This window comes from Dermacentor variabilis, chromosome 1, assembly GCF_050947875.1.
Source record: "Dermacentor variabilis isolate Ectoservices chromosome 1, ASM5094787v1, whole genome shotgun sequence".
Lineage (NCBI taxonomy): Eukaryota > Metazoa > Arthropoda > Arachnida > Ixodida > Ixodidae > Dermacentor > Dermacentor variabilis.
In genome coordinates, this window is record NC_134568.1 from 37,293,579 (window position 1) to 37,309,161 (window position 15,583).

At 47.1% G+C, this 15,583-nt stretch overlaps 1 protein-coding gene across 1 annotated transcript in view; it reads left to right on the forward strand.

Moving 5' to 3' along the window:
* Window positions 1-15,583, forward strand: part of LOC142576540 (uncharacterized) — a 206,108-nt gene that overhangs the window by 70,476 nt on the left and 120,049 nt on the right. The window contains exons 2-3 of the mRNA XM_075686704.1: window positions 2,792-2,943; window positions 6,246-6,432. Of these exons, the coding sequence (XP_075542819.1) occupies window positions 2,792-2,943; window positions 6,246-6,432 (339 nt within the window). The remainder of the gene's footprint in view (window positions 1-2,791; window positions 2,944-6,245; window positions 6,433-15,583) is intronic.

A 15,583-nucleotide genomic window follows, 5' to 3' on the forward strand; every position in this document is an offset into this window, starting at 1 on the left:
CGTGGTCTCCAACAGCCCTTCGTGCTCGCATGTGCGTGTATGGCGTGAATATCTTTCAAGGCCGCTTCTTCCATGGCTGTAGCACAGTCATATAAATGCTGGTCTGCATTATTGAACAGTGTACAATTTAAACTTGCGCTGTCGTCATTGCACTGCAGTAAGACCAGGGACGGTCCGTATAGAGCGAGCGGTGTGTGACTGTTGCACCTTCCACTCGGTAAAATTACATCAATATTATTATCGCTTCCTGTTTAAAGAACATCACAAAATCATTTTACCTTGTTCTAAATAAATGAAGTGAAAGCAGCGAGACGTGACTACCGTGTTCTACTTGTCACGATGTGTTTACAAGTCAACACAGTGAGTTAGAATGACCTATGTGATACCACGAAACTTTTATGGGGTGGCGTGAATATCACTCAGCAGGAGAAAAAAGAGTCGTAAGGGTGTACTCATACCATATCGCGTCGTAGACTTTATATTACGATAGGTCGTAATAATAATTGCGATAACTGCATAACCCTCGCTTAGTAGTTACGCGACCAGGGATGTTCGGTGAATTAATTTTTCTTCACAATTAAATCGTGCGCATTTGTACTCTCATTCGCTGCCACAAAGGGGAACCTAAAAGTGGGTATTTATGCGAAGGTCATTCGTGTCACACGGCAGTCTCTAGACGGAGGACGTCATAACACTGATTTGAAAGGCGATTATTATAATTTCCTTCCCTATTCATTGTATTCTTGTTAGCTTGATATAAGGCCGTGATCACTATTAGCTGAAATAAAATTACCTTAGGATTGCAGCTCCTCAAATGATTATAACCTTGTCACATCACTGTCGGGCGCGTAACCGGGCAAGGGCGATAAAAATAATCTCGTCTGAAGCAACCTGCTGATCCTACTAACACACTGTCAGTCACAGTCTCCTAGCTGCCCGAATTTAACTCATTCACTGCTTGCTAATCCCAATGAATAAAAAAAATTAAAATTAAAGGAGCATCAATTGGCGATGCAGAGTGCGCGTTAACTTGCTACTTTAAATTCCTAGTGCAGGAATGCAGACTTTTTTTAAGCCAGTGCGAGATTCGCAGAGAATGCGGAATTAATAACTGGTGCAGCAACCTTAACAGAGTAAGTGCAACGCAAGCAAAACATACACAACAAACCCCGAGAAGGTGCCGAAACAAAGACTTTGTGGCTGAGGTTGCGCTTCTTTCAAGTAAATAGAAACGCTGTCCGTTGTTCGGGCAAAGATGTGACATTTAGAGGACAACATAAGAGCAGATCACTGCAGTTAGCGCGCTTCATTGCCAGAAAGTCGGGCAAAATTGTTCACGGAGGAACGCCTCTGCGTACGTTTCAATGCGTGTCGTCGACCGTCTATCCACAATAACAAGGCGACGGCGGTGCCACCTATAGTTCGATGCCGCGGCGAATCGTGTAGCCTTGACGTCAGTAATCTTAAATAAACGGTGTTTTCGTATCTCGGGTGTTCGCATATGAAGCGGTGAGCCCCGATGCAGTGCGATCTAAGGATACGTATGTGGCGCAGGATCGTTAATTGGGCGAGTTGGTATGGTAAAATATTGTTCGCAGTACGAGAAAAATGTTGACGAAGACGACAGACAGATGTATTCGTCTGCGACTTCTCGCGCTACAACCAATATATCCCCATGCGTATATGTCCTGTCGCCGAAGGCTACCACCCGCAGTCACCGACACTTCTCTAATTGAAATATTTGACTTCATAGATGTGTCAATTATTGCGCATTGTTAACTAAGATAATGTGGCATTTCGCTGGCGCGTAGGACGCGGAACGGGTACCAAATCGGCAGGAACAGCCCGTACACCGTCCTGGGTCTGCGGTTCGTCTGGCTTTGTGTTACAATTGGCGACATTTTCTGTCATAACTTCGTTGAAGGACATGAGTTGTTTTGTGCCGTGGTCGACAAGCCGTCGTTTGTTTCAGCGTGCCGAAAATATTGATATCTATTTTATAGACTGTATGGCTGTAGTGTACTTGTATGACTTTCTCCCGAGAAAACTAAAAAATATTTACATGTAACAATTTGCTTTCTATACGATCGAAAAACTCTTGTGACCCACCATATGACAAGTTCATAATACTTGGCCTGCATACCCTTTGGTGCAGTATAATGTGCGACAGGCATGCTCGACCATCGCGGGGCAATCGGTCGTTCTTTCGAGAATCTGCTGCTCAGTTTCGAAGTGTGTATGCCTCTCAAGAATCACTGACGGACTGGATGGCCTTATTGAACGCTTGCACTTGCTTGTCTGATTTTAATTGTGTGTTCTTGGAGTAACCCGAGATTTCTGTAGTGCTTTGTTTTTTATAGAATATATTACTGCATTTAAAAAAGGAAAGAAAAATGGTAGGGTACTGGTACTGGTACTGGAAAATAGTGGTAGGGTACTGGGCTTATTATCTATAGATGCGAGGTGAGACTACAGGTGAAGCTGTCTTTCTTTATAATGGGTCTGCTTATTTTTACTGCAATGAACTGCTCTCTCTCTCTCTCTCTCTCATTTTCTTCTACTTAGAGATGTATGTATGGTAGGCAGGCAGCCCGTATTTTTCATTCTAGAGCTGCTTATCACAACAGTACCCAGCGCTACCCAGTGTGTCCCACCAGTACAGCGCTTCAGCATTCAGCGCGACACTAGGCCAATAATACGACGTGGCACTGGGTTTTGCAGTAGGGTACTTTGTCCACTATGGCGTCACTTCACTGACTGAAATGTATGTGTCTATGTGTACTCTCCGCAGAAGCGTGCGGCGGCAGGATCGAGGCATTGAGTGGGACCATCACGAGTCCATCGTTTCCGAAGTCGTACCCGCCCAACGTGGACTGCGTCTGGAAGATCACCACCGCCTACCCGACTACGCTGAACTTCACTCACTTTGATCTTGAACCAGCCGTTAGTGTGCGCCCAATACGGGGCGTATTTCCGTAGAAACACACACACACACACACACACACACACACACACACACACACACACACACACACACACACACACACACACACACACACACACATACACACACACACACACACACACACACACACACACACACACGCACACGCACACGCACACACACACGCACACACACACGCGCACACACACACACACACACACACACGCACACACGCACACACACACACACGCACGCACGCCCACACGCACGCACACACGCACACGCACACACACACACACACGCGCGCACACACACACACACATACACACGCTGGTTCGCTCAGTTCTTTATTTAACTCACTATAGTGAGGAGTCTAAATACGTGTTATTTCTTTAAACAAAACTTTTTTCCTTCTTCATTCGAATTTCCCACTGCGGCTGCTGTCTTGCAGACCTCTTCGGAAGGGGACGGGAGGGGATGGTTTCATAGCACACGGAAGGAGTGAAAGCGAAAAAAGTAGAAAAAAGAAAAACGCGTTGAACACGCGATTCCGACTACGAACTTCCCAATCCCGAGCGCCGTGCCGCGACCGTTGCGCCACGATACAAAAGCTGAGAGTGTTGATACCGGAGTATTTGTCCTCGCTCGCGAAGTGCAGCTCGGCTAGCGGCAAATGGAGCACATTGCGCACCCCTTCGTTGCACTGTAAGACCTGAGAAAAGGCAGATTCCGAGAAGCGAAAGCCCCAAGAAGTCTGGGCACTTTCCATCACTGCGCTTCGAAAGTCCCCGTGCCCTACCATTCGGGGGAAAAGTTACGCTGGGTCCTTTTCCATGTAACTGGCCAATGTATAACAGCCGGAAAATCATCGTAGCCTTATCGGCAGCGCCTTTCGTGTTAGTGCGTATATTGGGTCGCACAACAACTCACCTACCTAAACCTGACTACATCTGCTGCAATTTCATGATCTAGGGATCGTTCACCGGTATAACAATGCTATTCGCTTACGTATATAATCATCATCGATGGTTTCTGCATGACCTTTTCCTTTTTTTAATGGGCCGTATAGCAACTTAGTTCTGGAGACGAACGCCTAATAAATGAACGATTCCGTGCTACTAAGAGCGAAATGACTTTGGAACCTTTCAACGCTAAAGCGGTTGGAATACATTTCGAAAAAACACAAATACTCCGATTTTTAAACCCGTAGCGAGACATACGCTGATCCCAAATTTAATATATGTCGTTAGCGCCCGCAAGATGGCAGCCGCTTTAGGAAGAACTGATTGGCTGTATAAGCCGCGTTTCTGTTACTTTTGCCGTAGCGCTGCGGGATCAATTCAGGTCTCGCTATCGAGGGGCACTTTCGACCAACGAGTATTGTATTTGCTACCACCAAACAGGAAACCATGAAAAATAAGAACGATGGTGAGCAAACGCTGCTTTATGTAACTTTGTTGAGTGTGTGGTGTTTGCTCAGAATATAGTCAATGTCCGCTTGATCCTCCGTTTCGAAGTTAATTTATACGCAAAGAAATACGTTCTCACCAGTGGCTCCGAGTATCCAGCGCCAGAGCAAACAGCGGACAGCCATCTGCTATTCCTTTCGGAACCAGAGAGCCTCCGGCTATTATATATATATTTTTTTTCCAGCATATTACATGTTTGGTGCTTATATGTCACTTGCACGGAGTGAGTTTCTGTGATTTTCTGATGTCACGTTAAAGTATGGCGAATTGGGCACTGGCCAAGAAATTGCTAACTATAGCGGAGGGCTAACGCCAAAAAAGACATAGAATCGGAAATAATTCTCTCTAAAATGTTGTTTGTTCTTGTTGATGTTGTTCAGCCTAAGCATCCATATTCAGTGTGTACATGCCATTGTGAGATGGAAGGTTTTCGTTGTTTTGACGACGTCGAGCGCGAGACAGGCCAAGTGGCCGTGGCCCGAAAAATTTGAACGATCGCGGAGGTCTAATGGCGGAAATGGAATAGACCATAGATTGAAAAAGCTTTAAGTTATAATGCCCGCTACGTTGTTTATATACAGAAAAAGAAAACAAAAGAAGGAAGCAAATAATAGGGAAATTAAACGCGGGCATCTTACCGTCACAATTGAGCCAGCAACCCGTTGTGTAATTGCTGTTATGTTTGCCTTGGTGCCTTGATATTAGGCTCACGAATTCATTTTCTTCCTTTACGGTGATGTTATTCCGTAAAGCGCCTGTGGTTTCCTGAGGTAATGTGACGCTATTATTAGTGAACGAAAGGGGTAAAGGTAAATGTTACACGCATCCAATCGGAAAGCCTGAGAGCAAGATGTATCCTTGCGGAAAACCGGGAACGTGGCGCCGTCGTAAGTCGAGTCAGAGCGGGCGACATCTACTATTCTCTGCGGAAAAAGTCAAATGCTTTGATTTTGAGAGCCGTTCGGGCCTGCGGTTACTGCGCGAAGCCTTACCGCGTGTGCGCACACAACACCCACACGTGCGCGCATGCTGGCGAATAGATGGTTTGCATTGACGTCATCGTGGCCGCCACTTTAGGAGACTAGCCCATCCAGAAGCTGCGTAAGCAAGAAACGTGACGACTGCACTAAAAGCGCGTCTTTCACCTAGCGACAAATCGGTAACAGTGATAGTGCGGTAAGCAAAACAATATATGCGTGATGATAAGGTGTGCTGACGCCATCGTTTCCACCTTGTTTAAGTGCTAGCAATGCACGAAGCTGAGTCCGTGACGTCCCATAACAAATATCTATGGAATATGCAAGAAGCCTGTGCACGTCTAGGAGAAAAAGGAGTATAATGTTGCTTGCGGCAGGCTAACCTTGCAAAAGCTGCCGGCAATCACTTCGTTCGAGTGCCAGCGCCGGCTAGGTAGAACAACGAGTTCTTTTTTGTTCCACTTGACCCATTTCCGTTTAGCTTATCATTTTTTTCATTTTGCTTCAAACAACGACTAATTTCCCCTATGTTTTCCTTGGCTTCATTGTCTGTTTGCTTCATATGAATGTATCTCTTTTCTCCGGTGTATAGGGTAACAAACCATGACGTGCGTCAGGTTCACTTCCCGGAATTTTCTTATTTCTCTTTCCTCCTCGTTGTTTCTTTCCTTCTTTCCTCCTCGTTGGAAGTCTCCCTGAAGACTTTTACTGTGCCATCTTTTATTTTGTTTGAGAGACCTCGTTCTCGTACCTTTACGAGCAAATTATGCGCCAATGACACTTAGCACCAGCATCACACTGCATATTTCCTTTATACCTTATCGCCGTTTAACTCGATTTCTACTTCGCTGGCAGCCAAAGTGCAAGTATGACTTTGTGGCAGTCTGGAGCGTGATGGACGACGGCACAAAACGGTTGCACGGGCGCTTCTGCAGCCCCTTTCTGCCACCCACGATCACCTCCAAGGGCAGCGCGCTGTACATCTACTTCAAGTCGGACTACTTGAACGCATACAGTGGCTTCTCAGCAACTTTCCTCCAAGGTGAGTTGGGCGGCATTCGGTTACCCCGTCCTTACGCTATTTTACTGTTCAAGCTATACGAATATACGAATACTGCCACGTCGTTTGGCGACTATGCTTGTCAGCAGGTAAAGATACGGCGGTTCTTGCATCTAATGCTGAATATAATTCGAAATATTGTTTAATAAGTACAATTTATTTATTTATTTATTACGGTATCACTGTTCAGTATGTCTAGAAGGAGGTTTATATGCAAAGAACGTTTGGACACTAAAGAAGCCAAGGTGTCCGAAGCGAGACATGCGCCACGCTCGACTGATCATCTTCGATGTCAAAGCACCCGTTACTTAGCAACTTGTGCCCTTCCTGCCAAACGCTGTGGTTTTCCATTATAAACTTCAATTGTCTCGCCAGAAAGGCTGCGCATCGAGCCTTACATTTCAGAGGTTTTAATGAATGCTAGAGGGTTACGCTTCTAAGAATATTCTGACAGCAAATATGCATCACCTTCACATTATAGTGACAGAAAGGGATGCTTGTGCATAGCATATGCTGTTCTAGTCTGCGTGCAGGGGCCGTATTCTGTAGCGGTTCGCTTTGGAACCGGTTCGGTCTGGCTGTTACGTCGGAATTACGTCACTCGGAGAAAGAGTGGAACGGGGCGGCGTGAGGAGAACCAACCAACGAGCGGCGGCCTGCCGGAAGAACACGTCATCATTTTTGATTGTACTTGGGGGACGGTATAGCAATCGAAGGATGTTACTGGTTTGATAAAAAAACATTGGTTTGTATAGAACACTTGCAAATATAATTTTCAGTAATAAATGTGAGCTTGCGGCGCAGACGGCTACTGGGAGTTGTAATTTTATTTGTGTTGTTTTCTTATTTAGTCGCTAGGTGGTGTGCCATACGTTATGCAAACAACTTGCCTCGCTTTGTTTACGTTTGGGACTTGTTCGCGCGCCGAAACCGAAACGATGTCGTCGCACAAGGACAGGCGGCTGGGTCCTCATGTTTCAGCGAAGCAGCGCGAAATACTCGTTTAATTTGTCGAGGAGCACCCCTACCTAGCAAAGGCGTCGTGTGTGTTGGGCCAGCAGCTGACGGCGGCTTTCTGTTGCGCCGTGGATGGGAATCTAACCCATCCTTTTAGAGCGCAGCTCTTTGGCGTCCGTTCCTGGGTTTCGCGTCCTCGTCGGCGTTGTCGTCGGCCTCGTAACCAGCTCCGCCCCCCTTTCATCCCCCCAGCGCTAGCAGCGACCGACTGATACCGCTGGATGCCGCTGACGCCGCTAGAGAGTCAAGATAACGTGACTGCATAGAACACCGTCGCCGCCATGCAGAAAGAGGAGGAAAGGGTCCCCCCCCCCCCTGTTCTTGTGTGGCGGATAGGGTGCTCTTCAGTTGCCGACGCGCCGGTTATTTTACGTAGGCCCCGGCACGTCGACGAATACGTGACCACCTTCCCACGGCTAGACCTGGTTCTTAGCGCTGCGGAAGCGAGGGTATCATATTGTTTGTGTCGGCATCGGCGGCGTTGTCCCTGAAACCAACTCCGCAGCTGGGGTTGACTCACTATCGGCGTCAGCGGCATCAGTCAGTCGCTGCTATCTCTTCCCTCCTGCCTTTATCGTGTTGTCCGCTTGCTGCGCGCGCTTCTGCCCCCATCGTTTGCCGCTGGGTGTACACGCCGCCCCCCTCCCCCCTCTTCCTGCGAGTCTCCGGTTGTCAAAGCGCCGGCTCGAACTTAATTCCTTTCTTCGCTCCTCCTCCAATGCAACCCCTGTGCGGTGGCAATCAGAGAGCCAGATCTGTGGCGGCGGATCTGTATATGTGCACCGCCCGAGCCGAAATTGCCGCTGCCGTTCGCCCTGTGCGGTGGCAATCAGAGAGCCAGATCGGTGGCGGCGGATCTGTATATGTGCACCGCCCGAGCCGAAATTGCCGCTGGCGTTCGCCACTGCGAAATTATCTGCCAGTTTTTTCTGAGCCATGAGCGAGACGACCGATGGAAGTCCTCCGTCTGCTGCTGCTGCTGCTGCTAAACGAGCTGCCAGAGCAGAGGCCCAGCGCCGTCGCCGTCAGAATCCAGAGGTGCGTGCCGCCGAAGCAGAAGCTTACCTAGTGGAGTCTTTGTTAAAGGAATACGTGTGAAAAATAAAAAAAATTCTGTGATAGCGCATAGATGTGTTGCTCGATTTCTTTGTCTCAATCTATCGAAAAGGTGAAACAGCTTATTTGCTGCGCTCAAATTTCGCATTAGGAAGTAACGCAATCGTCGGTAATTTTTTTCTTTGCCCACAACCGTAATGGCCTTGGCGACGGCTGTAATGATCCGGCTGACCGAAGGCTGCGACAGTGCAATCGATTCTTCATTCCCGATGCACTGTTGAAAGCTCCGGGTGGCGAAAAACCGCAGCGCGCAGAGCACTTTCATCGTAGTGTCGACACCACGAAATCTTTGAGGCCCGAGATGTTCTTCCAGCTCATCGCAAAGACGTTGCACTATGTCTTTGGAGAGCCTAAAATGCCTTCGAAACTCTTCTTCGGTCATGCCGAACGCGTCGCGTCGTTGCCTCTCGTCGCGTCGTTGTCTTTCGGCGCTCGCCAGCAGCACAACCAAAGGAGCCGCCATTGCCGTCTCTGTCTCGTCTCGTCTAGGTACCGGCTCGTCATGTGGCGCGAGACTAGCCGGCAGCCACGGTTGCTCTAGCAACCCTCGACATCATGCTCGCCACCGCGCGCGACTCGCGAGCGAACCACTTCTCCGCGGTTCCTCTCGTAGCAGGGAACCGGTTTCTTTCCAGATGATTGACAACCTGTGTGACGTCAAGAAAATTTGTCGGCCCGCCCATCAGGGATGACGACAACGAAGCGCCGACCAATGGCAACAGCCAGACCGAACCGGTTCCAAAGCGAACCGCTACAGAATACGGCCCCAGGAATACAGCAGTGCCTTGGGGCACCGTATAACTTAAGGTGTAATCGATTGAAGAAGTAGGAAGAAAGCGACTGATGCTAAGCTGACCAATATGAAGGCGCATGATGTCATGATCGCAATTCACATGATTTAAATGCAATATCTAAGCCTCAAACAAGGTTGCTTTTGATGTAATGAGTTGTCGGAGCTCTAATTTCTCAGGTTTTATTACTCGACACACGGCGTTGCAATAAGATTTGTATAATGGTGAGCAATACGGGAAGGAATTACATATTACATCTGATGTATGGATTTGGATATTGCATGTGAAAGCCTACTCGATTTTCCACTATACCTGCTTTACTAAGGACAAATTTTACCTTTGGCAGAGAGGCTGAACCTACCCGATTTTCCACTATACCTGCTTTACTAAGGACAAATTTTACCTTTGGGAGAGAGGCTGAACCAGTGTGGCCGCTTGACTGGAAATTTTTGATCTCCCTTTCCCAGTACTCATGGGGCTACCCTCATTTGTTTGGATACTCGTTCAGTAACTAAATGATAATACGACGCGCCAATTTTGCAGATTTACGCATAACTTACTGCGCATTTACTAAGCTGAACCAAGCAACTCTTTCTTAATTTATTATGAAAATAAAGAATGGCAACAATACTTTCCCCCTTCCTCGTACTGCCCTGCGCATGTTGCTAATGAAGGAGCCTGCACAATGTTTTGTGTTTATTAGGATTGCTCACGAAATAATATCTATAATGCAAACATGATGCCCTTCTAGTAGAGACCAGTGCAAGTTGCTGGGACAATGAAAATGCACGCGTTGCTCACAAGCTACTGTGGGACGGAATTGGTGTGACAGCAGTTACGGCTTAGTTTTCTGTCCTATATTGTGTCTTGCGCCATATGAACCTAGGCTTCATTCCATTGTTTTGTGCGCGCTAAACACCCACTTATTAAGGAAGGTAAACGCGAGACCAATTACACCACCCTTTTCACAAAATTTACGATCTCGTTACATATTCAATGAAAAGCTTAATCTCTCGATAATTGTGTTTGTTTTGAGATGAAATACAGGAAGTTGCCACCTGTTTATGCTATGCTAAGAACTTCTCCTTTAAAAATTATTCACCGACGATTACGATACTCTCTAATGCGAAATTTGAGCGCAGCAGTATGTGTGTTTACATTTCGTGCGCCAATATTTTGTATTATGGTTATATATGTATACAGTTTAGATTTGGAAGATAACGCTGTGAGTAGCCTAGCTGGTGGGGACAACCTGTCTCGTGCGGCACATTGCAAACGGAGCGATGTGTGGCGCGACTGCCTCGCTAATCGGGAGATCGCGAGAGGCAGCGCGTGGGTGACGCGTGGGCATGATTCACAGAAGCCGCCATGCAGCTCATGCAGCGTTTTGTTTCCATTTGGACGACGCGCCATATCTGACCTCATGCCGCCGCCATCATCGCCGAACAGCCCGCGTTGCGCGGCACCACGCTTTTCTTCGTACGCTTTGGTTTCACCAATGACGAGAGCAGCCCTTCACCGCGGCGAAATCGTGCCACCAGTGTCAGCGGCGACAACACCCAAGGAAGCGTCACATCGAGCCTCACTCGCAGCCACTTGCCATCGCCTCTTGCAGGAGCAGTGATTCCCGTTAACACATGCTGGTATCGTGGGCTGACCTCAGCAGCTGACGCCGCGGACGAGCGTAACCCTCCCCACCTCACGCCACCCCCAGACCCTCTGAAGCGCAGATGATATCGCCCACGCGACTGCAGGTGCCGTGGTGGCAACTAAGTCCATGCGCAGGCCGTCTCTCCTCCACTCTTCCCCCACTTTTCTCATCGCGCGTTTTTCTTTCATCTAACGCTGCGCTCCGCGTTCGCTCGGTTACGAGGTATAACATGTTATAACGCAACGCCGCCGAGGCTCAAAGCAGGCACGGGCGCCAAAGTGCTGCGCTCAAAAACTGTAACCTTACATTAACTAGCTTGGTTGTTACTACGTTGACAACATCCAGCCCATGCCCAACTCACTCAAATGACTTAGCTAGAGCTTGCAATCGTTTGCTGATCTCATGCATCCGATGCACGCTTATTTGTTACCTTGGGGAAAAGAATCAAAACAGAACACACACGTGAAAGTAATTCACAGCATTAAAAGGTCTCAAGTCGATGATCCTTGATTGTCGCCATTGATGCCTGTCGTGGTACTTAATTTTTGTGCACGTTCATAATGTACCGGACATTGTTTAACTGCTGGATGAGGTATGATTATGCAATAAAGGGGCAGGATATTGGCCACCCTGGATAGCAACAAGAAATGTAAAGATGTGATTTCACTCCAAACAGGTTGTCTTGTCAGCAATAAGAAGTAATATTTGCTTTTACATAAGTACTAGTCTCTTGAAAACATCTGATGAGCATTTCTATATAACGTGACCATTATACGTGCATATCGCGTTTATGTCAGCGATAGTGCATTGTGTACTTGTGCTGCTTAACATCCATTTCGTAGCTGTGCCAAGTTAGTTACTTGTGTGCATCGTTTTACACCCAGATAAGAACTTCATCAATGGTTGGACTACGCTACGCGGCGCCACAGCATGTCCACGGTGCTAGTGTTCAACAATAGTCCGGCTGCAACGCTGTTGCCACAATAGACCCCCCTTATTCTTTGATCTGAAAAAAAAAATCACTGACGATTACAAAATCCCTGAGGCGAAATTTGAGCGCACCTCTATACGTGTTTTCATTTCGCATATTAATATTTTGTATTAGCGTTATATAGGTACACAGTTTTTATCAGGAAGAGAACGCTGTGAGTAGCGCGCTTTTTTTCCATACAGGCGAGACGCGCTACTCTTTGACCATATTCTAGCCATCGTCGCCCGTCTTGCGCAGCACTACGCTCTTCTCACGCTTTCGTTCCGCCAACGACGAGAGCGGTCCCTTTTCGCGGGAAAATCGTGCCACCAGTGTCAGCGGTGACAACATCCAAGGGAAGGTCACATCGAGCCTCCCCAGTCAGACGTACGCGTTGGAATGCACCCAAACGCGCCGCACAGTGTCTGGGCGCGTCCGGCGTCCGGCGCAGAGTCTGCGTCGCGTGTCGACACGTTGCGGCGTGGAGACCTAGCGCTGCTAGAGTTGCTGCGCCCGCGCCGGAAGCTGCCGCCCGCGTCACCCATCCAAAGCGCCTCACGTGACCCCGGCTAACCAACGTGACTTTTGGAACGACTCTTCGCGCTGCGTAGCTGCGTTCGTTGTGATCGGCGTTCCGCGTGCGCTTTGGTAGTTTATGATGGCAGCCGCTGAAGTCTTCAGCCGTAACGGCTGCGTTAATAGCGAAATATGCCAAATTTCGAGACCTGACACAGCGGGCAGCACGCGCAGGGTACGTAAAACGCGAGTGATCAGGTTTCACCGAGTTCACAATACTCGTATTAAATGGCAGTTACACTCACTGAACCACCAGGAGTCCTGCAATATCTTTTTTTTGTAATTAAAAACACATTTTAGGTTAACACTTATTGCGTTTTATTGCCATCTTTAACACATTGATTAGCGTGACCGTTAAGCGAAGGCTAGGCTAGAACATGGCAACATAGCAACACTGCGCCGCTGCGGCGGAACGCCCGGTGAAGCGCCGCAACGAGTGCGTCGTTCGGGTGCGCGCCCTCTTCCTCCGTCGGACGCGACGCGACGTCGAGGCAGCACGTCGCGTGCGGACGCGTTACAACGCATACGTCTGGTTGTAGCTTTACTCGTAGCTGCTCGCCATCGCCCCTTGCAGGAGCAGTGATTTAGTGAATAATAAAGTAAATTATTCGCTTGCTATATAGTGGCACAGGGACAACGTACCCTCCTGCACCGTCATGTCAAACTCGTGCCACAATACGAAAAGCAGGCAAACAGCCTGTTCTTGTGGGGATAAAACTGTAGAAAACGACATGTTACAGAAAAGCAAATCAAAACTCTGCAGCGAAGTCAGCCAGTTGCATGCCTTACTGTAAAAATTTGAAACTTTTAAGTACAAGCAGTCCTTGCACGTTCAGAGCTGATCAAGTGTGCAGAAACACTCATGCCTTACATGTTTCTAATAACCGTTTCTAATAAGTTTGTGATCACATATATTAGTGTGCCAACTCATATGACGATATCCGCTGTGATTACTATCTTTATAAGTAATGAAATACCGAGCTACTTGCAAGAAAATATCACCCGGAGATTTTAGAACAAGTTTCTGCATTTCAACTATACACAATATGTGGTTTATTTAGTAAAGGACCACACACTGCTTTTTTGCAGTGACACACATATTGCTAGTTTTACCTACATACAGGCAAGAAAAAAAAACATATCTGTAGACAACAAGATTGTTGTTCAATTTATTCGCCTGCCACTGTGGCTATAGCATTCTGCTACTAACACAAGGCGACAGGTTCAATCGCCAGCTATGGAAGTCGCATTTCGATCTGAATCATAGGTACAAAAAACTCTTGCAGTTAGATTTAGTTCGTCATCATTTATTGAATCCTTAAACTTCCGAATACTATGGCATAGGGGGCATGCTTATATAAAATGTAACACCAATCGAACGCAAAGGGCACAATTGTAAAACAACCATCTTTCGCGATAATTCGAGTGTGTAAACATTCGTTGCATCAATATCTATTGTTCAACAGTATTGCACAGATAAGCGTAATCAGGTATAGCAAGTACTCCGTCAGGAAGCTGGTTATACAGATGTATAAATGTCAAGACATGAATGCTCATACTACATCGCACACACAGCACAAAGAAAACCTTTTACAAAAGTTGTCCCTTCCGGCAGATATAAGTGGGCCATAAGCAGCAGAAACTTTATTGCAGGGTATTGTGTAATACCGCTTATGAAAGAATGAAGAGAGTGAAGAGGCTTTTAACATTAATTCCTCGTGCTACTCTAATAAGAAGAACGATGAGCAAAAAAATTCCTGTTAGAGCACTAAAGTTAAACACTAACTTTGTGAAAGACAGAAAATTCCAGGTGAGTGTTGGAGGTATATTTGGCCCACCCACACCAACAACACAGGAATACTACAAGAACTACTACAGCTTATGGTGCACTACAGTTTATGGAAAAGCTATCTTATACACAAATAAAGAATGATGCAACAAGCTCTCGACAACACCGCAGACTTGCTTGGCCAGTCAGGCCTCTCGCTTTCTCATAAGGCAGCTTACATCGATGTCGGAAAAAAAGACTAGAATCAAGAACTACAGATTGCACATTGTGCTCCACATAGCTGGACAAATATACCCGCAAGTCAACATCCACAGATGCTCAGCTAATGTAAAACCATGACGGCAGAGCCAGCACGTGGGTGAAACAATTATGCCATGCCTGGACTCAAATTCTACACCTGGTGAAAAGAATAACCTTGAAATCAGGGGGGATGGACGAGTGGATACTATGAAAAATCTCAGACCCTGTGCTTGTGCCCAAGATATTGTACGGTATGAATTACCAGCAGCGCACAAAAAAGACAACTAATCGAATACAGGCATCGGGTAATAACAGGTCTTTCCAACTTTACCATGCTTGAAGACCTCTATGAGAAAGAGGAAACGAACAAGCACCTAGGCAGAGTAGAGTTGCAGCTTGCAGCGCAAATTCTTTGCCTCAAGAGCTCAGAACCTGGTCACAAGATACTGTGCCAGCTAGCATATGAGATGCAAAGTCGACTACCCGTCCGTTCAGAAATAACCTCGGGAACACCTGAACTTCAAACTCAATAGGCCCATACCGTGCAATATGGGGGCAAACAAATAGGCCAGGAGACTATATGCAACTGCCAAACACACACAGGAGGTTGCTAATCACGAAGACGCAAGCAAACATCAGCCACATATAGTACACTGATGTGGCAATAGCAGCGTAACAGCAGTATCACACTACATAAATTTAAATCCCATATAAGTGAGTACCATTCCAGGCCATCCTACACCTACAAAAGCTGAACTGAAAGCAATCAAAGCAGCACTTGTAGTGCAAATTACACCCTGAACTACTTTTTATTCCCCTGCACACCTGCATAGATTCACGAGAAACTCTTTGGGCCTGCACATCAGACGAGATTGTCAGGAAAATCAGAAGATTGACATGCGACTTGCAAGCACATGGCCAAAAATTAAATTACAGGATACACAGTCATGCAGATATTCCAGGACACAAGCGGGCTTATAAGC